The sequence below is a fragment of the Pleurodeles waltl genome, chromosome 10 (genome assembly GCF_031143425.1).
Source record: "Pleurodeles waltl isolate 20211129_DDA chromosome 10, aPleWal1.hap1.20221129, whole genome shotgun sequence".
In the NCBI taxonomy this organism is placed as follows: domain Eukaryota; kingdom Metazoa; phylum Chordata; class Amphibia; order Caudata; family Salamandridae; genus Pleurodeles; species Pleurodeles waltl.
The window spans coordinates 154,274,383-154,298,337 of NC_090449.1; the positions used below are offsets into that span (position 1 = coordinate 154,274,383).

Sequence of the window (23,955 nt, forward strand, 5' to 3'; positions counted from 1 at the left end):
TGTCGCCTTCACCACCTTTCCCCATTCTGTTTGCACTTGAGGACAGTCCCATACCATGTGATAAAAGTGGGCCGATGGCTCCAGGAATCTGGGGCACGTCGGGCCCGTGCCCGGAAACATCCGCTTTAACCTGGCCGGTGAGAGGTACGTCTGGTGTAGAAAATTGAACTGGGTGTATCGGAATCTAGGGTTCCTTGATACACCCAGAGTGTAGGATAGTGCTTTCGGCCAGTCTTCAAGAGGGATCGGGACAGGGAGAACTGTGTTCCATCTCCCCCTGGCCCTCTCCAAGTGGGGTTCCGGGAGTTCACTGAGTGCCTTGTACAGGCTTGATATTGCTTTAGTTTGTGCGTCACTTTGCAAAATATAATGTATTATGGGAGAGGACTCTGGTTCTAGGTCGCCAGCTCCCCATGTGTTCTTGATTGCATGACGTATTGCATAATATGCTAAGAATTGACCGGAGTTCACTGCAGTGAGGGCCTGGATGAATTCGAACGACATTAGTTTGCCGTCCTCAAAGCAGTCTCCCACTGTCTGTATTCCCGCCTCTAGCCACTGCGATAGTGAGTGCGGTTCAATCCTATGCCGTCCCGAGAGGCATTCCAGTGGAATTAGCGGGGTGTATGGGAATGCTCCATGTCCCTTCTGGGCATATCTCCGCCAGCAAGCACACGCCACGGCTACCAACGGGTTCATAGTTTCAGTTTTGGAATGCCTATCGGACAGCCATGTCAGTAGTTGGGTTCCTTTTAGCCGAGTCTGCAGCCATACAGACTCGGCTGTCGCTGGTCTATGAAACCATTGCTGTATCCACTGTAGCTGTGCTGCTGCGTAGTAGATTTCAAAGTTGGGGGCTCCCAATCCAACAAACTCCACCGGTCGCTGCAGTGTGGCTAAGCCACACACGCTCTTCCGCCTCCCCATGAACTGGACATCATAAAGTAATGAACACATTTCCTGTCTACTTTTGACCCCGCCTAGTTGCTCGTCCATTCAGATGATGAGAATCTCACTAGAGAGTTTCCCACTCCTCCGCCCGCCACGTTAATGCACCTGCGCACCACATTTAAAAGAGTAGAACAATAGCACAGAATAGTAAGCTCCACAGGTGAGCTAGTGTTCCAAAAACATAGACTTACGGACATATCCACGCACTTTCTTCTAGTGTTCTGATTAGTGCTCCAGCACGATCGGCCTTCCAGAGTTACGGTATCGGAAGAAGTTATCTGTGGCAGGCTTTGGAGGTTAGAGGGCTTCAGTTATGCTGTGAATTCCGTTGCTTGTAAATGATAATTATTTGGATGAGGTGCTCTTATTACTTTGGATAAGTGTTTACTGTTCTGAATCAAGCTTAACATTGCTTTGATTACTGCACGGTAGAGACAATTGCAGGGTCGTGGTTAAACACCATAGATAGATAACAACAGGTCGGAAAGCAGCGCCTGCACGCTGATATGCTCACCCTAAAAAGCATGTTTGGGAACCGAGGTTGGTGCAACAAATACATGAGTATAAAATCTATGCAGAGGAAAAACGTATTCAACAAACTCACTGCTACCAAACATAGGCGACTTAAAAGGCAGGCCTCTATACATCCCGAATATTGTGGTCAGTATTCTGTCAATGACTTAAATGTATTATGGTGAGTTCAATTAAAAGAAAAGAAAGAAAGGTCAAATAGAAAAAAGTAAAGCCGAGAAAGTAAATCAAGCGTGGGTTTCACTTTCTGATTAAATGTGCTGTCAGTTATATCAACGCATGTGTCACAGATGGTGAAGGAGGAGACGTAATCAGCCAGATTCTGAGAGCTTAGCATGGAAATGCCTGTTGATTTCTGAAGATAAACAAAAAGCCTGTTGAAGAGAGTGAGGGCAACATTTAGTATGACAGAACCCATCTTTTAATGTATTGGAGATACATGTTCAAAAAAAGGAAATGAGGGGAGAGAAAAGGGTGCTATGACCATCATAGACACTAACAGGCCTGCCAGTATGTTGGCTCAAGATACACAGTGCGCACATCGTATTCATAAAAATGGCATGCCAATTTGCTTATCCTTCTGGGAAGACAGACCAGACAGTACATATCTGCCCATGCCAGCCCTCCCTGCATAACTGTAAGCAAACCATGTATTAAGTTATGCAAAGACTTCCGAAGAAGACCAAGTGGATCGATGGATGTATGGATCCTCTTGACATCAGCAGGTCTGGTCTTCCCATGTCAGGAGCACATTAGAAAAGACTGACCGTAAGGGGTCCGTCAAATGGAGTGCTAGGTGCAGAAATAAAATATTTTGACTTTGTGCCCAAAATACAAAGGAATGGTGGCTATACTGATGTGCAAAGGGACACGTTTGGTTGGGCGAATAGTCAGTGTGCCCCACGTGGGATTATTCACCAGCCAGGCACGCCACACCAGCAGAACTTCGTGCCTACATGACAACACACCTGTAAATGTGCATCTGGGAATATGCTTGTGGAGGTCCTTTTGAAAATTACAAAATGTGTAAGTTGCACATTTTCCCCCACTTAGGTATGTTTAAAGCATGCACATTAGATTCACGAAAAGCAGAATGTAATCAAGAACCACCAGGCCTCTGAGCCATGATTTAGCAATCATCCGCAAGATAAATAGAACTCCCTCGGCCCCCTACATGCCTGAATGGTGGATACTGCTCAACCACATGCCTTTACGACTCAATCATCACATCTTCTGCAAGACTGGTGAGACAGGTAAACATGCCGTACAAAGGGGTACAAAGTGTGCCGAGTGTTTTTGTACTGGATATTTACTCACAATCTATCAACTACAGGATGACAGGGACCTCTTACAACAGTTTAGCAACAGGTAAGAGTTTTAAGTAAGTAAACGTTTCCTTAATGGATTTTTGCACACAAGGATGCAAATGTTCAAAAATATGGAGGCACACTGCCACAGCCTCTTGTTTTTAAAGAAATCATTTTAGTCATAGTATTCAAACACATGCATGGAAAGATTTATTCATCTTATAAAAAGTTTATCTTTAAGAAGTGAAAAGCTCCAGGAGGACAACCTGTTCAAGTAATGTACTATTACTGAGCCTTACCATAAGTGCCTAGTGAAGACTAAATATAACATTAAAATGATAAAGCTGAGGCACTGGTTCACTGGAGTGTTGTGTTTTCCCAGGAAGAATAAAATCCCTGGGCTCAAATGTCTTATCTAATGGCATCTGGAGGGGATGCCTTATCTAAAAAAGTAACAAGTTTGAGCCTCGCCTGAATGCATAGTTGATCCTCGTGGTTTGGTAAGGGAGGGGGGGGCACAATGAAAGATATGCCATTTATGACATTTTTTGTACTTTGGGCCATATCATAGTAACTGACTGACTGACTGAATGACATCCCCTTGGTACAAAAGCAGGAGGGTTACATCAGAGTGAAGACAAGGGTTCCAAATACTTGTTGAAAGCATCTCCAGGCATCCGTCAGTATTGGCTGAATTATAGCAAAAGCTGTAGCGCTCACCAGATGCATAGAGAACAACTTGATGGTGTCCTGTTGAGAGTCCCACTCTGTGGCCACTGCAATGGCAAGAGCCTCGCTGGGGACCACAAACAGCTTCCCCTGGGGGGTCTTCAGTTTTCTCCGATCGAGGCTTATCTCAAAGCCACCTGAAGAATATAAATGGAGAAACTAATCAGTGGAATCAAACCAAGCACTACTGACAATGGCACAAACTACCATACCCACTACAGTGAGGGAGACGGGTAAAAGGGAAAGTAAAGCATCAAAGACAAAAGTGTTTTGGTGACAGGCAATGATGTGCACCACTTTGAGATTACATATCTAGGGAAAGGATTTTAGGCACAGTTTGCGGGAAACAGGTTTCGGTCACTCTTCTTAAAAAGAAGGTAGGTTTGGCAATCAGGACACAGGTGTTGACAGTGGGCTCACTTGTAAAGACCATGACCCTCAACCAATTCACACAAAAAAAGCAATAAGACAGATGCACCAGCCTAATGAAACACAACTTTAAATTATTTACTGAGTTTATATGTACTTTTAATATTTAGACGAATGTAGCCAGTAGAAAGAATGCTTACGATGTCCAGATGTTTTAGATTCCCTGTAGATCCTCTAAAAGGATGCCCTTGGGAATTTACAATGTTTCTCTTGTAGCCGGCAGTGAATGTAAGGCTTGGAGGGGCTTGAAGGACCAGCACAGCTTCCACCTTCTTAGTGCACAGTGGCTCTATCCACATTTACCACTGCAGCAGGCTCTGGCATGTATTGTAAGGAAGGCGATATAGACTGATTCATCACAAATCCCGTCAGTGCCCCTTGATTCAAATGCAGTCTGCACTGTTGGTGCACAGCAAGGCGTTGAAGATGAGTTAATGCACTACTCTTGCTTGTTCGCTGCATGTGATCAACTGTACTGAAGGGGAGACACAACAGCCACAATGGCAGCTTGAGTTTAGTCCTGCAGGCGGCTCATAGCCAAGAGAGTGCTACAGAGGGAAAGGTGAAGTGTGATGGGATGATGCGGAGGTGGCTTGATGGTACCACCAGTGGATGGGGAGTCACTAGCGAACAGCAACACTGGGTACACAAGCACAGAATCCGGAATGAGGCTGGAACCTCTATATGATGGAAGTCAACTGCTGGAGGATTATGCAAACTAAGGGGTGACTCGATGCCACTGACACTGGGATTTATCACTGGTAGGTCTTGACATCAGTGGGTGTCCCCACATCGAGCCAACATGTTTATCAGTGGGATCACCAAACTGTGTGGCTGTGATACCCCAGGTGGTGTATGGGCTGTTGTCCCTCAATACTTAATTGGACAATTTTCAGAAGACTACATACTTTGGGCAAATAATTTACCTTTAAACAACTTCAGGCTCTCTATTTTAGTTTTAACTTTATGAAGTATAATTGAAACAATACATACTTCATTCATTTCAAACCACATCCCAGAAACATTTTCAAAGTGTTATGTTTAAAAAAGACTTTTAAAGCACCGTTTCACCTGTGCGACACACAGTGCTGCAGGAAACTATTAAATAAAGCAAGATTATTATTTAAACAAAAACGTTTTATTTTATTTTTTTATAAAAAGAAAGAAAGAGATTGATTTAATGGCTTGAGCAATGTGAAATGCAAATTTGGGGTGAGAACTGAGAAAGCACAGACCTCTAATGAGGCTCTGAAAAAAACCCACTGAATAAAGACAATGTTGACGTGATCGTAAATCCCGAGGGGGATGATATTGGAATATGTTTACCAACAAAAAATTAGGAGACGGTCCATATGTACATTGTACATACACTGCAGTATTCACAGACGATTCTGTTCCTTTACTGGCTCTGACACACATCTGGGCATTACCAAAAACTACATTCTATATACTACATAATTGAGATCTTGCATGCTCTTCTGATATTTCAGCTACGGCAGGATTGATTGGTTCGATGCCTGTAATGTAAGGTGAAAGGTGGTAGACACAGGTGTCATGTAAGATATGCCACATGTGCGGTTTTGTTTGTGCTTGAAGACTAACATGATGGTGAGTGATTTAGTTTGCTGTGACAAGTGTGTGAGGGAAACAGGTTATTCGTTTCTAAATATAATGTTAATTTAAGAATATATAAGGCTCTTAGATAGGTTTTTGACCAGTTTGCTCATTATTACCGTGCCACCGGGAACATGTACAGTTTGCGTCTTGAGCTAGAATGATACCGCCCAATACACAAACTTTACCAAAGACATAAAAATGTAAGATTGTTTTATATATTTATTTTCTTGATTTTGTAATCAAACATCAACAGAATAAAATACATTGTAACTTCCCCCATCCTTCCTTCCTCCACCCACAGATCCTGAAAGCGATGAGCCACTTCATAAGCGTATTTTGTTGTGAGCCAGGACATGATAATCAAACATCATAATTAACACTGTATATGGTGCAATGGTTGCAACAACTCCTGCAAACACAACCCTTACTGGAGCTCTCCGCCATGTTTACCTGTCACTCCATATCAGAGTCCATTCTGTGCTCCACTCTACCCCACCTTGTCCGCCCCGTTGTATATCAGTCTATGCCTCATGCCGCATTCTGCTCGCACCCATCAGACCAATTCCCAAAAGCCATTGTTTCGTAGTAGGTGATCTGCTGTTCATCCACCTTAGTGCTATGCATTTCTTTGCTACAGCACAAAAGTAAGATTTTAATGGCACAACAGATATAGGTACGGGCCCCAACCTTTAATTTACATAAGCAATAACTAATCACGTAGACAACTACATGAAAAATGTGTTCTTTCATAGTGGAGCTTTGCATGTTTACCAAAGATTGGCGGAATGATTGCACTCGGTTCGTTGAATTGTGATTTATACTGATAGGAAAATTAGCTGCAGAAAGACCAAACTGGAAGATTCACTCAAACACATTTTTCCGCATTACAATTACATACTCCCCCATGCTCACACCAATCGGAGCGGACAGGATGCTGTGAATATAAACAAATACATACCTTCTCCCTGGGAAATATTCACATTCTGATAAAACTTTTTTCTTTCTGAAAGAAAAAGGGCAGAGTATGATGAATGAGTAGAGATACCTGAACAAGCCACAATTACCATCATTGAACGTCCACTTTCTGGACCATCCCATATACTAAACTTTAGGGAGTGAAAAACAGCAGCAGGATCCAATAACCCCTAGGTATTAGATAATGAACCCGCACACCACAAAACCCCAAATCATGCAAACAATGTTAATACACTTACTGAGTATTTTTATAAAGCTCATAAAAAGCCCAAGAGCAACAGAGTGAATTAGATAGGACACTGTTCATACTTAAGGCAAGCACGGGCGATAACACGAGCAAAGCAGAAGTATAAGGTCGAAAAATAAATAAGTCATGTGATCATAGCAGATTAGTTAAGTAATGGAGCTAACCTGTAGCCTCATTAAGTGTTGGTCTGAGAGGAGCAAGGTCAATTTTTGGCCAGAAAGGATGGCATTTACTAAGCATATATATTTTTCCTGGAGACTGGTGTTTGCATAGATAGACAATAAAAGAATCAAGACTTAAAACTTGGAACTTATAAACCTGGAGGTTTATATGGTGTGTTTAAAACAGGAGAAATTTGTGAGGAGTACTGTGAAAACATCGTTCTTGGGAATGACAAATGAAACTCCTGCTATTTGTAAAGAAACAACGTTTGCTCTTGATGTGCTTCGTGTAATGGGTTAATGTCCTTATAAATAAATGCTTCTGAAGTCGGTTGTAGTTGTGCAGTACCGTGTTGCTATCCATGGGAGTGGATTTCCCAACAGCTGGCAGTGGAAGAGAGGGGCATTTTAGGCCATCAAGAGAAACATTATTCAAGTCACCCATAAACCTAATGTAGCAAAGGTACAACTGTAACTATCTTTAACAAATTGCGAATGTCTGGAATTAAGGCATTCCAACTCAAGATTCTGACATTCACAGAAGGAAATGTGTAGTATCCTTTCTGTTACCGTTTCTGGTATGTCTGAGTTGGTGTCTGGAATGCTGATAGTGAATAAGTTAATACAATTTTGAACTGTTGTCTGTGTTGAAAGCAAGCCAATAGGGACAGTCATAGGAAAGATGGAGCCTTGACAGAAGCTGCCCGCAGTTGCTGTAGGGGAAGGGCTTATGTGAAATAAAGAGTGGACCTTCTATCTGAGTGGCTCCACACTACTGTAGGAATGCCCTCCCATCTCACTTCAACAAAATGCTTCTGAATTAGTTAGAACCAGCTTGAACAGGTCTTGATTTCTGAACATATTTTATTATAGTTGGGTGAGAAAATGCAACGCATGAGGAATGGCCTTCTATGTTAACAAAGCACTATGAGAATGACGGACACCAGCCACTTGTACTTAATCAAGTGCACGAGCAACTCCTCATTTCCAACCAACTGCCCTTGGAAAGGACCACTGTCACTTTCTTTTGAATCAGCAAACCCACCAGCAATATATGAATTTATTTATTGACTGTTTTGTTAAGTTCTGTCTTGTGGCAGGGGGCCTCCTTGTGCTGATAAATATGTTATAGGAGGTTCCAGGCTTAATCAATCCTCTTTTACAGACAATGGATGATTCATCCTTGTTCGAGAAACAGCATGTTTGTGGATCTTCTGATCCGGGCTTTGTTGAAGCAGAAGTGTACTCAAGTGGCCTGACCCTTTTTGGAGTCAAGTAGAGTATATTAGAGGTTTTAAGGTAGGAGGAGAAGGTCTTTTTGGAAAGGCTTGCCTTTAGTTGGTTTTCTTTTAAAACAGCCAGATTAAATTGATTTCTAAGGACTAGGTACAATGAATTCAATAACTCTGCGCCCATGATTGATAATGACCCGCCGCCATGCATCTTGCAGCTGTATCTGGGATGTGCTATGTGGTTTGCATTGTTGGGCCTCAGGTTTTGGCTCTAAATAAAGTATAGGTACAATGCCTGTAAGTATTATGGTCCATGGCCTCACAGGCTATGAAGACAATTTAAACCAATTAAAACTATATTCTCAGTGCCTCAATACGCCAGTAAAGGTTTCTGACAGCTGGAGAAATATGAGCAGATTTCTTTATGTTAAAACAGAGCATGGCTGCTTAGTTTTGCATTTTTTTAAAATTATTTTGTATTTTATTTTTGCATTTATTGATAATAAAACCAAACACACACATCTGTGAGGTCAGTAAGTACACATCATAGTCAAATTAGAGTGTAAGGCGAGACAAAGCTGTATAAACATCATAAGTATAAATAAATAAGAAGGCATCATGCCGCCACTAAGCGCGGTATAAACTAAACCGCATCATTAAGACCTCCTGCTGTAGACAGTGAATAAAGACTGCGGCTTAGAGAGGGAGATCCTGCAAATTACTACCTTGAAAGCCTCCCACATGGTGCCAGCAGATGTCACAGACCACTGATTCTCAGCAAACTACTGTGCAATGGCGTCACGGATATCATCCCAAAACGCCTGATCCCTAAGCGCACCATGGGGAAGCCTCCACATACAGGCACTCCCGGGGCCTCCAGGAACAGCCAACTCCAACATGACCGGTAAATGATCCGACAAGGTACGGGCCCTATGCGCAATTTACTGCGTCCAGAGCTCAACATCCCTGGAGCCAAGCTATCTACCTATCTATACGGGACCAACTACCATGCACATAATTGACGCAGGTACCTTTCCTGTCAGTTCCATGCTTTGCTGTCCATAAGTCCACCAAAGCACCCTCAGCCATCACGAGAGACAAGGACTTGGCCGCCGCCACATGCTGTGGTCTAGCCTGGCTTTCACGATCTGAAGTCCAGTTACACATGAAGTCCCCCCCCCCCCCCACAGCAGGGACCCGGGACCCAGTGAGCCAATCAGCCGCCACACTTCCCAAAAAAATTCAGGGTCATCAATATTTGGGCCTTAAATCTACACCAATCTACATGGTCTATCTATCAGTGTACCTTGCAGCAGAACACAGCGACCGTTCAGATCCACAAGTACTTTTTTAGTGCGCCACTGCAGCCCCTTTCGAATCAAAACCGCCACACCTCGTGCATATCGCGAATACATCACAGCGTGACACTCACCAATCCAACCAGCTTTTATCCGGTGTTTTGTGGCTTCCACCAGGTGCATCTCCTGCAGCATACAAATGTCAATCACATGTCACTGCATATATGCAGACAGCAATCTCATCTTACGCCCATCATTCAGTCACAAACATTCCAAGTGAGGCAGCGCACAGGCGTCATGCTTTTTTGCGCAATCCCAGAAACCTATCCAAACATACATCTCCCGATAACATCACAATAGAGGCATCGGTGGCATGCAGGTGAAGGAGCAGGAGTGAAAGAAAAAAAGACAGGAGGAGTAAACCAAGTACCACACTGACCCCCCAAATGGGTTAGTACTACAATCCCTCCCAACCCCGAATATATATACCACAACATAATAAAACAATTGGAATGGACTCATCCAATGAGGCCATCCGAAAACCATCCCAAACCGGATGGATGGGGGATGGGACTCAATGTAGGGTATATAACCTAACAGCCTGCACTAGCATTTAAATAAACAAAACCAATTTGCAGGCCACAAGGCACCCGGCAAGGCCACAGGGACCCCAAACAGTAAAATGTATTTAGTCATTGCCACAGGGTCTCCCTCTCTGCCAGCAGCCCGCGGGTACTTCAACTGTGCCTTTTTTAGGGACAGATTTAGCGTATTTAGCAGCCAATTTCGGGTCAGTGAAGAAGTGCAGCTTGCCCTTATGCTGCACTCGCTGGGTAAATGAGGGAGTATTTGGCATCGGTTTGGCTCAGAGTGCATTTGGCCGTTAAGAAAGCCTTACGGGCCACTGTATCCCAGGAGTGTAGTCAGGGAAGATAATCAGTTCAGTGTTATAAATCACAGGTCTACGCTGTATGGTGTCCCCATCTCTGTAGTTCAGTAAGCGTACAATAATAGGGCGCGCTGGAGCTCACGGTGGAGGTTGCGGCCCCAGGGATCTGTAGGCCCTCTCCACCACCAGCACACAGGAGAGCTCACCGGGGAATAACGCAGAAAGCATGGTTTCAACATAGTCCTCCATGCGCCCCTTTGCCGTCGACTCTGGGAGGACCAGTATGCGGATGTTATTACAGTGGGACAGGGCCTCAAGGTCCTCGTTCTTATTTTGGATCACCTCCGGTGCTCGCTCCATGCGCAGCAACTGTTCTCCGTCCTCGCGGCGACCATCCTCCAAATCCGAGGTGCGAGATTCCAGCTGCTCAAAGCGGGCGTCATGACCAGCTACCCGTTCCTTTAGACAATCCATTTGCTCAGTTAGATGGTCAAGATTGGCGCTGATGCTAGCCAGGCCAGGCTTGAAATCTAGGAACATAGCCTTCACGGAGGACGCAGAGGTCTCCCCATCTAGGGGCAGGTCTTCCGCCGACTGGCAGGGCCACTTTTCTTTTTCCCACCATCAAAGGTGAGCTTAGGGTGCTTCAGGTCCGCCTTCCCCATCCTCTACGCAGCCGACCAGGCTGGTGTCCATCGAGGCACCACGGCACTACACCAGCAGAAAGCACCTGATAAGTAGGACCAACCAAAGAAAGAAGCTCCACGCGGGCACTCACTCCTGCTCGTCGCTAATATCACAGCAAAGCAGGAGGGGGGGTGCCAGGTACCAGAGCCAGGCCCACATCAGTCACCGCATGACTGGCCGCAGTCACAGAAGCCAGTTACATCAGCCCAAAGCAGCAGCACTCCCATCCACTGAGCCATGAGGCTGGAGTCCCACCACCAAACAAGCCCCACAGGTCGCTAATAGTGGGGCCCCAGCTGAGCCAGAGGGCCAGGCCAGGATCGCCGGCCAGCCACCACTAGGAAGTGATTTAAAAAAAAAAAAAAAAAAAAAAAAGGGGGGACGATTCCACACCAGAGATGCCACAGGGTACGCCCCCTCCCCAAGGCCACCAAAACATGGGGGAGGGGCAACAGATAGCAACAGCCCCCAAATCCAACCCGCACAAGCGCTCCTGCAGCCCAATACAGCTGCCAACCAGGCCCCGCAAGAGCAGGATGATAATACGTCGGCCGAATAGGCCGGGAAGGCTGCCCTCAGGTCTCCAGCCCCCAATCGCGGGGTGAGATGTGAAAAATAGGAAGGAACCACCTCCTGCGACACTCACCAGCTCGGCCTCCTGCAAGCATGCCGGCAAGCGCCGCCGAGGCCCATGCGCGCGCCCACTCAGGCCTGCGGAGCAGGCCAGCTCAACCCCCGGCACCTGACCGGCACTCAATCGCATCCAGCAGCCTCCCCGAGCCTTCCCTTGCAGCCCCGGTAAGGCTTAGGAGGCGGGCGGCTGTTCTGGAGGCGAATCATGTTGTTTGGGTCCCCTGCCGGACTGAGCCTCACGGTGTGGTGGCCATCTTGCGGGACGGCCAGGCCACGCCCCTAGTTTTGCATTCTTTGGTGCCACTGCAGACCGTTAACCTGTTAAGCGGACCTTAATCAGGTAAGAGTTGTAACGAACCTGTGAAGTGTTCCACAAATGGTCGTTTCTGGCCCATTCAACAGATGGATGGAGAGTCGACCTAGGTCCAATCAAAAGGAAGGAGACACACGGTCATAAGTGCTCTGCATTCACATTTTTAATGCATTTGGATTTCTCCACATACTGAATACAACATAAAATGATTTATTAGTTGGACGCTAACATTCTCAACTATTTCCAAAGGCCCACCTCTGGAATTCTTATGAGATTTTGCATTTGGAAAGTTATCTTACTCCAACAACCCTATAGAAAGAGAACATACTCTCATATGATATATGCAACACTGCTTCCCAATGAGAGACTATCATTTTAGACTGTTACCTATACATGAAATCAAATCTACCTTGCCTTGTACTCTTGCATGTTAAGCTTGGAGTGAGTCAATGCATTTATTTTTGTGGATGGTTCACTGCATACTAAATATACAGGGTATATGTCCTTTCCAACCCACCCACTTTCATTAAGTAACTTTCACATTAGTAGCACAAAAGGCTTATGGATCTGAACTGTGGGCCACGTCTTTCTACCTAATGCCATATTAGCATTCTTCACAGGCATTCATAGAGAAATGCAACCAGAATCCTTGCTTCATAAATATTAATAGGGCAGGATTCTGCAAATCATACCGAATGCCATTTTTGTGTCATGACGGATCACTATATCTGTTCCAGCGCAAACAATAATCTTGTGCCACATCACAGATTCTGCGCAAAAATTGGGTTTGTGATCAACTGAAAATTGATCCATTAGCCCCCGCCACGTGTGCTTCTCTTAATCTTCCATGAGGCTCTGTCCTGGTATTCATTAGATTCACAGATAAGCAATTCACACATATCCAAAACAATTACAACAGTGTAAGTGGGACCCTCTCTTTGGCCTAAATGTTTAGTACCTGTAACAAAACACATTGAAGCAGTATGTTGGGAAGCATAAAGGCTTGCAAGCAAATGTATTGAAGTCAAGTTTTCACCACTTATGTATTTTTCAGGAAGGTATTCCTTTTGTTTCAGTTGCTCTTAAAATTTTTAGAATCAATTTTTTCATGCAAACTCGCATTGATTTTGGAAATGTTTGTTGGGAGTGCCTGAATAAAAGCACCCAGCATCTATAGGATATTCACATCCCTGCAGCTACCATCCAACTTGATTTAGGAAAGCGCTACCATATTTCATGACAATTGTTCCAGCTCAGCGGACACCTTATCTAAAAAAGTATTTTTTTTAAAACCTTGCGTCATGTGAAGAATGTTCTATGTAAAGGATTCATGTTTCTGACAAAAAAAATCCAAAATATGTACCTAAAGTAATGCTTACATCTGGACTCCAGCTCTTGTTCCATGTACAAAAAATACAATTTAAAGAGGCAGAAACCACTGAGTTCGGAGAGACATTACGTGCAATACTCATTCATCAATCTTAGGGCTGAATAGGACATCTTAAATTCAAGAAGAAACTAAGGATGTGGCTCTTCATCTATTAAATTTCTTTCTTTTTCATTAGACTCTAAATATTCTTTGACAAGGCCAAGAGAGTCTGTTAAAATTAATGTTTGGGTTAGCAAATATCAAAAATAACAATAACAGTAACAATAATAAAAACAACAGCCTGGTCCTTAATGGTTTCTGAGAAGTTAACAATGTAGTTAGTCAAATATCTGCAAAAACAAATAGTGTCAAAAATTAGTGAGATGATATAGCATTAGTCTCAAAAAGTTGCCGGCTGATGATCTATGGGTATGCAGAAGGCATTTAATTGAACTGGTTGGCACCTTACTGACTCATAAGATGTTATAATCACTAAAGTTATTTGTATATTCAGAGGAATTTATGAATGGCTATAAAATGTTCCTTTAATGAACTGCAAGGTAAGGTACAGCAAGAAAGGCTTCTGCTGTTACTGAACCTATACTCCAATGAAAGACTTAGGTTCAAACCCCAGGTTTGGGCCAAACGCTATGACTGCCCCCTAGACTTATTGCGTAGGTACATTTATAAGAGCTGATTTACTACTTAAATTTACTCTTACACTTTTTGAGTAACTTTACTACTTTTGGCTATTCATCATACGCAAGTGTAAAGATACTTAAAGGTGTACATTTAAATGTGCCTTTCCTCCCGAATACAGGTGGTGGAGCATAATTTACAAGTGTAAAGTTATGATGTGAAACTTTTACATGTAGGCGATGGTCTCTAGCAATGGGGTGGAGATCTCCCTATGGTAAAGAACAGGGAAAAGATTAAAACTTTACTAGTTTTAAAAACAATTAGTAAAAATATTTTTGATTTTAAGTATTAATGTTAATAAGTTTAAAATGTTTATTTTAAATGAAGCACATCAGAAGAAAATACTGCAGCATTATAAACTTAATTCTGAATTAAATATTTCATTATTTTGGAAAACTTTTTTTTGCCTAAAAAACAAAATCCAATTTAAGGTATAACGTGTATATTTATTTAATATGCAGTATTATTATTACAAATTATGGATAGAATAATTTATTATTTTATTTAAAAAATAAAGTTGCATTTCTTTTTAAATTTAAAACAAAATATTTTATAAGAAAATAATAAGTATGTTTTATTCACAGATACTTTAACATTAAATTGAATATATTTATATTTTTAATAGTTAACATAAGATGATTTAATGTAATATTACTTCCTATGGGCTTTTATTTTCCTTACTTCTATTATTTCTTGAGGACAGATATTTCAGTACCAGTGTTTGTCCATGTCTAGTGCTGGACTTACTCCACCTCTATATGCTGGAGAATATTTTTGGGTCCTTTTTGTATGTAGTAACTATGGAAGTACAGGTTGTGAACTGCAGCAGCCTTACTTTCTTTTACTCTTTTGTGGGCGAGTGCTTCTCCTTCTCTAAAGCCATTATTATTCCTTCCTTAACCCTTCCCATTTGGTGCTAAGTATTCCCCATTTTCCAGCCACTCCCACTGTCCCTCCCACATTTACTACTAAAACATATACATATGGGTGCTGAGAACTCTCCAGTCGGGGTGGACAACTCGACACTTTAAAGACAGACAACAGTGTAGATCTAAGCATGTAGGTTAGAGAAAAGCTTTTGTAGTACATTAGTATTACAATTGTGGTACTACTAAAAAAATACTTCAAAATGCAGTTTGTGGCTAGGTCCCATAGATTTATATTTTTATTTGCACTTATGCACAAATTACTGTGTCTATTCTTTTGATGAATGAATAACAATGCAAATGTATACCCTTACATAATTCAAGAGGGATCACGTGTAGGCTTTCCAATGACAAAGTACTATATGAGAGTTTTTAAAATGGGGTCTCTAGTTGGTCGAGGTATGCACCCTGTCCAACTTGGGACCACAATCTTAGTTAGGGTAAGTCACAACACAACATAAACTATCTTTTGTGGACACTCCGGGTGTCTTGGCACAGAGCAGGCAGGCATAACCTAGAAGGCAATGTGTAAAGTATTTGTGCAATAACTCGTACAGTAACACAGTGAAAACACCACGAAAGGTACTCCACACCAGTTTAGAAAAATAAATATTTATCTCAATAAAATAAGGCCAAAACGACAAAAATCCAAAATGCACAAGTCAAGATATCACTTTTTAAAGGTTTAGACGAGTCTCAATCCTTAAGAATCAGTGGTTATATCCTTTTTAACACACAGTACACCTGGGATGTGTCATCGTAACAACGCAGAGGAGGACATGCATCAGAAAGTAAAGCAATGCGTTGTTTTTTCCGGTGCAGCAAATGTGATGCAACATTTCTTTCGATGCAGGGAAATTTTGACGCCCAGGGACGATGCATGGAAAATCCAAAATGCATTGTGAAGAGGCAACAGGTGCTCTCTTGAGACGGCAGGCAATGTAGTGATTTTGCAGCTGCGAGACAGGCACTGCGTCCATTTTGCAAGCATTGCGTCAAATTTTCATGCGTTGCATCAGTTTTTCTGGTGCTGTGGATTTTCTCCGTCAGATGAATACTTTGATGGTCTTGAGACTTTTAAACAGGGTGCAAGCCCTTGAAGGGCACTTTTAGGGGAAAGCAGAGTCTTTCTAGCAGAGTCAGGAGGCAACAAGCAGGAGAGCAGTTCTTCCAGAAAGCAGTCTAGATGAGCCCTTTGGGCAGCATGGCAGTCCCTCTGACAGAGTCCAGTTGTATGTTCAGAAGTGTCCGATTTTACCGGATCACAGACCCAGTATATATACACCCAAATGTGCCTTTGAAATGGGGGAAACTTCAAAGAGTGGTTTTGAAGTCCACCAGTTCCCCTTTCAACCCAGTCTTGTCTGCCAGGAGATGTATATGTGTGGGGGTGGGGAAAGATCATCAGTCCTTTACGTGCAGTCAAGCCACTGGCCTTTGAAGTGTGAGAGCCCCTCTACCCTTCCTGCCCAGCAAGACCCATCAGTATGTAGATGAATGCAGAAGCAGCTGAGTGTCTTGTGTTTATGGCTGCCTGGATGGAATGTACAAGGGGGGCTGTCAACCAGCACAGAGCAGGTGTGGATTGGAGACAGGCTGAAAGGCACAGCGAGCAGTAAGTGCAGAGAAAAGCCTACTTTCTAAAAGTGGCATTTCTAAAATAGGAATGTTAAATACAACTTCACCTGTAAGCAGGATTTCTGAATACCATTCCAACCATACCAAACATGACAATGGCACTTCTGTCAGAGCAGAAATGACCACTTAAAAGTATACAAGGGAATTTCCAATGCTGGCCTATAAGAGGTACATGTCCTGCCTTTCACTTACATAGCACCCTTCCCCATGCTACCTGGGGCCTACCTTAGGGGTGACATATGTAGAAATGCTTGGCAAGTAGTTTTAAGTGCCAACTCGAAGAGAAAATGCACACACAGGCCTTGCAGTGGCATGGTTAAGGGGCTACTTACGTGTGTGGCACAATCAGTGCTGCAGGCCCACTAGTAGCATTTAATTTACAGGTTCTGGGCACATGTAGTGCACTTTACTAGGGACTTACAAGTAAATTAAATATGCTTATTGGGTATGAGCAAATGTTACCATGTTTTAGAAAGAAAGCATGTGCACTTTAGCATTAGTAAGCAATGTTAAATTGCCTAGAGACCTAAAAACTAGGTAAGAAAAAGAGGCAGAGGAGTGATCCTTCAGAGAGGGCCATTTATAACTCAAAGATACCTTACTCTAGATTATTATTGAGACGTCCCAACAAGAACCCACTGAAAATACACAACAATGGCAATCCACCCTAAAAGAGAATATATATCAGTTACTGCCACTGGCTGCCACAGAATGCAATAATCAAAACCAAAGGCATTTACAATTGTCCAAAAGTTAGTCTGCCCATCCCAGGTCATGTCAAGAATAAACTGCAAGGAGCTGATTTTCAACACATACTTGTAAAATGTAAAACTAACAATCTGTATTAGTGTGAGAAATAAACACCATCTTCCCACTCATGAAAGAGATTAAACATCTGTTCTAATCTACATCTTTTCCATTATTATTTAGCACTCTGGTGTTACGTTTGGGCTCATATAGTGTTTCGTAAGAACCATGATTATGAGGATGACAGTTTATAACCAGCTCAAGTACTAGAATCACCTATACTACTCTCATGTGTTTTCAGAAACTGTATTATGTATAAGAGCTTAGTTCATTTTCAGAAAAAGGGTAAACCAGATAGACTAAATTCCATGCATGGTTGTGGGTGACTTGACTAATTGAGAGAAATAATATTCTCAATACTTCACGGTAGCAACATCAATATTTTTCAGCCTTCAAATATGAAAACAGTTTTATCACAAGCAGTGCATGAAATATGCACGATAATCATGCTACTGAGTTTCAAAGAAATGGACCATTTGGATTACTCCCCAAATGTAGGGCTCACAAATGAGTGCCTAAAGAAGTAGAAATAGAGACACAGTCACTTTGGTGCTGTTTGAGCTTAGTAGTACACTTAACGGATTGTGTTCAGACACATGGCGAAACAATGTTCAGGTATTCACCGGAAGTTGCTTCAGTATATCTCTGTGTCTAAAGATTAACTGTAGTAGATATCATTCAGATTTGGCACTTTTAAAATAAGTGGTGCAACACAAGGACCAAAGTTTTTAACAAAACAAGCTGTATGTTTCCAAGGCTTCATACCGCAACAAAAATACTTTCCTGTATCATTTGCAAAAGTTAATGCTCAAATCCCAACCCTGAGTGGGAGACAGAAAATCGTAAATAACACCTGTATAGGCTTTATTACAAAAACAAACTAAAAATGTTCCTAAATTTTACTAACAAGGGAGCCTACTTGGATCTCAATAAATACACACTGGACAGACTACAGAATGTTCAGAATTTAGCAGTTACTGCTGACAGCACTATTGGTTAACGGTGAAAGTGAGAATTCAGTTTAAGAATATGATCATGGTATACAATAATGCACTCCTAAGAAATGGAGGGCTTGAAGAAACAGTAATTTAGTTTATTCAGTAAAAGCCCCAAGTGCACTGTGGCTGTTTCATGCCTAGCACTAGTACTGGTCACATCTAGTCCTCTCCTTTTGTACTGTCCTGAGTTAATGAGCATTGAATTGCATGACGTCTTGCTGCCTTCTAATACTAACTTGAAAGACACTGTGCTTTATTGTGTTGCCTACAACAACCCCACTGTGAGATAATGCCCTATAATTACCCTGACCCGCCAGACCCACTGCTTGTAATGTTTGTTTTCATAAACACATAGCCATCATTTTAGGTAAGAAGGCCCAGTCCCCAAAGCGAGGAAACATGATAATGCCCCTGTTAAAGAAGCCAAATCCCGATCTTCTCAACTGGTCTCTGTTAGAACTAGGGTCTCTAGTTGGCAGTCAGTTTGCACCCTGCTCAAGTAGGGACCTCACTCTAGTCAGGATAAGGGAGATACCCGCTCAGATAATCCCTGCTCACCCCCTTGGTAGCTTGGCACGAGCAGTCAGAAGCCATGTGTAAAGCATTTGCACATAACATACAGTAATGAGTGAAAACACTACAAAAGGACACCACACCAGTTTCAGAAAAATAGCCAATATTTATCTGTGTAAAACAAGACTAAAACAATAAAAATCCAACATACAGTGGAAAAGTTGTGAATTTTGCAAGATTTACTAAAAAAATACAGTTCCTTGAAGTTGATAGCTCCACTTGGAGCTATCACAATGTCGTGATCAACAAAACCAACAGTTCAGGCCACCCGCAGCATTGCGGGCCAGCTACGGTGTTGGGAAGACCCGCAAAACAGTACCTTTGGAATTGCAGGGTGTCGTGATCCTCGTGGTGAGCTCTGGAGAGCGGCGTCTCTGATGTCACGTTGTCTTTTCTAGAGTCGGTGCGGGGGTCGTCGAGCCCTTGTAGTCACACACGCTCCAGATCAAACTCCAGGCTGATGAAGTCAGGAGTGCTGGCGTGGATGGCGTCAGGGCAGCGGTGCGAAGTGGGACAATATGACGTGCAGTGCCCACAGGTCCCGGTGCAGGCAGCGGCATTGTCATTGCGGATGTGCTGTCATCAGTAGGTCCAAGCAAGCGGTGAGGGATGGTGCTTCATGACCCTCACAAGCGGTGTCCACAGGCCACGGTGCAGGCAGGGATGCCTTATGACGACACTGGAGTCGATGGTACTGGCATCAGTGGACTGGGGCTGCGGTGTGGGACGGTGCTTCGTGCTCCTAGCGAGCGGTGTCACAAGCCACGGTGTAGGCAGCGGTGCCAGTGTCAGCACGAGCAGCATCATCGGGGAGGCCCAGGCTGCGGTGTGAGCAGGTGATGCTGGAGTGCAGGGCCCACAGGTAGCAGTGTGAGCAGAGCAGGGCAATGCACCTCTGTGCGGCATCGGCAGGTCAGCGTTGTCGTTGGCGTCGTCTCAGTGGTTTCTCCTCTTGAACAGCAGAAAACACACAGTTCCCAGTGCTGCAAGTCGAGGAAACTGAAGTCTTTGGTGCCCATGAGGCTTCCAAAAGGAGGCAAGCTCTACTCCAAGCCCTTGGAGAACTTTATCAAGCAGGACACACAGCAAAGTTCACCTTTGCACTTTTTTCAGGCAGAAGCAGCAACTGCAGTACAGTCCAGAAAAGCAGCACAGCAAAGGGACAGTGCTCCTCCTCCAGCACTTTGGCTCTTCTCCTTGGCAGAGGTCCCTCTTGATTTCAGAATGATTCTAAAAGTCTGGGATTTTGGGTCTTCCTCTTATATCCCTTTCTGTCTTTGAAGCTGGCAAACTTTAAAGCAAAGTCTCAAGTGTTTGACAGATCCTTCCTTGTCCAGGCCAGGCCCCAGACACACATCAGAGGGTCGGAGACTGCATTGTGTGAGGGCATGCACAGTCATTTCAGGTGTGAATGACAACTTCTCCCTCCCCTCTAGCTCAGATGGCTCATCAGGATATGCAGGCTACACTCCGCCCCCTTTGTGTCACTGTTTAGAGAGGTGCAAAACAGCCCAACTGTCAAACTGAGCCAGACAGACCAATCCATAAACGGGCAGAGTAACAGAATGGTTTAAGCAAGAATATGCCTACTTTCTAAAAGTGGCATTTTCAAGCACACTATTTAAAAACAACTTCAATAAAAGATTTTTATTTTTAAATTGTGAGTTCAGAGACCCTAAACTCCGCATTTTTATCTGCTCTCAAGGGGAATCTGCACTTTAAGGATATTTAAAGGCAGCCCCCATGTTAACCTATGAGAAAGATAGGCCTTGCACAGTGAGAACTGAATTTGGCAGTATTTCACTGTTAGGACATATAAAACACACTAGTATATGTCCTACCTTAAACATACACTGCACCCTGCCCCCGGGGCTACCTAGGGCCTACCTTAGGGGTGCCTGACATGCAGTAAAAGGGAACGTTTAGGCCTGGCAAGTGGGTACACTTGCCAAGTCGAATTGGCAGTTTAAAACTGCATACACAGACACTGCAGTGGCAGGTCTGAGCCTTGTTTACAGGGCTACTAATGTGGGTGGCACAACAGGTGCTGCAGGCCACCTAGTAGAATTTGATTTACAGGCCCTTGGCACCTCTGGTGCACTTTACCAGGGACTTACCAGTAAATCAAAGATGCCAATTATGGATACACTAATCAACAGTACAATTTACACAGAGAGCATATGCACTTTAGCACTGTTTAGCAGTGGCAATGTGCCCAGAGTCCAAAAGCCAACAAAAACTGGTCAGAAAAATTAGGAGGAAAGAGGCAAAAAGATTGGGCATTACCCTGCAAAAACGGCCAGGTGCAACAGTCTCATTACAGACCAAGTTTGCTTCTACTATTACTTGCAAAAATTCACGAAAAGCATGCGTGCATGATCAGTACATTTTGTTGTTTATTGAAACGAATGGCCTTTGCCACCCCTCTCAATCTGGTTTTAGGGATAGTCACGGTTCTGAGTCTAGTCTGCTTGGAGTCACTGAACAGCTTAGACTACAACAAGAAAGATGTGGCACAACAGCTTTGATTATACTTTTTCTTTGTGATGCATACAACACTGTATCTCACCAGTTACTTCTCCAAAGATTAGTGGACACGGGTGTCAAGATCTGGCCTTGACCTGATTAAGCTCATTCTTACAAGACAGGTCTTTTCTAGAACCCATACTTCCAACCCTATCCTCAGGCGTAACCCAGGGTTCAGCTCTCAGCACAACCCTATTTATGTGCTACCTTTGGTGGACATTGTGGAAAGCTGTGAATTCACTCTATTTTGCTATGCAGATGACACCCAGATTATCATTCTTTCACCTAAGGAAGATCGCAGCACTGACACTCCAACATCTACCTCATGAAAGTTGCTGCTTGGATGAGTAACAACTCCCTTAAACTAAATGGAGATAAGACTGAAGTTCTGGTGGTGGGTTATAAACCTCATCTCTGGGGAACACATCTCTGGCCTGACGATCTTGGTACTCCTTTGACCCTTACTTGGTAGGTAAAAACTTGGGTTTCTGGCTTGATGGAAAGCTCTTGATGAATTATCGGATCACTAAGGGAGCCTCCACCTTTTCAGACTCCTAAGATGGCTAAGGAAAATTCTTTGGTTATTGCCTGTCTATGCCCAAAGAATGGTAATACAAACATTAATTAGTTCTAGATTTGACTACGGCAACATTCTTTATCTAGAGGTCTCCAAGGCCTCACTCGGGTGTCTTCAGGTAGTCTAGAATGCAGTCACCAGCCTATTATTCCACCTCCCTAAGCATTCTAAACTTCTTCGAGACCTCCACTGGCTTTCGACTGAAAAGCATTTCTATTTCAATGATTCCTGCTACATGCATAATGCTATGTAGAACTCTGGCTCACTTCATCTTAGATCATTGGTGACACCCTACTGTCCCAGTCAATCTCTTCGATCAAGCAACAGCAATCTTTCTACAGTGTCCAGAGTTAGGAGAACCTGACAGGTTGGCCGGTCTTTCTCTTACCTGGGTCCCAAACTGTGAAACACTTTACCTGCTTCAATGACAGCCAGCAATCCTTTGGTGATTTTTGGAAACTCTTAAAGATGTGGTTCTTGTAATCCCTCTGCTTTTTGTTAAGGTGCTGATGTTTTCCCAATGTATGCATGGCACTGGGAAACCCTCTTAAGGTAGTTATGTGCTCTATAAAACTATATAATAATAATAATAGACTAATCCTCATGAGTTTCCTGGATGGCAACCCACTACAAACTTTTGGTATGTAAATGTGGAAGAAATAAACACTGAACTTATAAAAGAAAGTTTTGTAATCTCTGTCAGTGTTAAGACTTTGTACTGTCCTATACAGTATACGTAGTGGACAGCTTGCAGCGAGACATTTGCTCTCAACAGTTCCAAGTCAACTAAATGCCATCCCGAAAGGACACATAGCACAAGACATCAACTTACCCATATGAAGACAAAGATAATACAAGGCAAAACAAAGAACATTCACGAGACACTGAAAAAAAAATAATCATAGGACAGCTCACGAATAAACATCATGTGACAGGAGGGAAATGAGGACATGGATGACAACATGGAGAACATATAAAGCTATAGAACACGTTGGACGATGGCCCTCTCTGCAGGGTCATCCCCAAACCTTTTGTTTTCACCCCTCTTGGTCTGCTAAATCGTTTTATTGGCTTTAGGGCTCTGTGCACTTTACCACTGCTAACCAGTTCTAAAGTGTGTGAGCATTCTCCCTCAAACATAGTACAATTGGCTTGCACCTCATTAGCACATTTATTTTCCTTGTAAGTCCCTAGTAAACTGGTACTACTTGTGCCCAGGTCTTGTACGTTAAATTCTACTAGTGGGCCGCACTCTATGTGCCATTCACTACACTAGCCTTTTAAAACACGTTTCAGGGACACGCCCCTAAGATGGCAGATGGGTGAGTCTCTGCCCACCGTACGAGGCCCCCGTGAGCCCCTTCAGGCAAGAAAAGCATGGCCACCAGCCCCGAGAGTAGCCGGGAGGACCAGGTTCCAGCGACGGACAGTGACACAGAGGTGGGGCCGGTGGGGGACGGTGATCGGGCTGGGAGGCCCGTGGACAAGTGGACGCGTCTTTAAGATGGTGGGTGGGCGGGTGGGACCAGGATTAGTGCCTCCCCGCCCGCTGCCTGCGAACCCTGCAGCCTTTTCGGCCCTGAGACAACAGTAATGAGGCAGGCGGACCGCGATTCGGCGGTGGCCCGGTGAGTGGTGGTGTGGACGGTGACGGAAGGAGAGAGTGGGAGGCCTCCTGGGAGCGGGACTCTGTGGTGGCAGCCCCCATGGGGGGGCCGCCGTAAATTGATGGCACTGGCCCGGGGGGCCCCACGAGAGAGAAAGAGGTGGCGCACGGGACTCTGCGGGCTAAGCAGCAGAGAGGAGACCTGCAAGGGGGGGGGGGAGAACGGCACGGGGAGTG

General features: G+C 43.8%; 1 protein-coding gene across 3 annotated transcripts in view; it reads right to left on the reverse strand.

Annotated features, from left to right (window-relative positions):
• The window catches only part of ATPAF2 (ATP synthase mitochondrial F1 complex assembly factor 2), a 108,087-nt gene that overhangs the window by 35,293 nt on the left and 48,839 nt on the right, over positions 1 to 23,955 (reverse strand). For all 3 annotated transcript variants that reach the window (XM_069210091.1, XM_069210089.1, XM_069210090.1), the window contains 2 exons: positions 6,523 to 6,567; positions 3,510 to 3,655 (listed from right to left, as the gene is read on the reverse strand). In XM_069210091.1, coding sequence (XP_069066192.1) covers positions 3,510 to 3,655; positions 6,523 to 6,567 — 191 coding nt within the window. The remainder of the gene's footprint in view (positions 1 to 3,509; positions 3,656 to 6,522; positions 6,568 to 23,955) is intronic.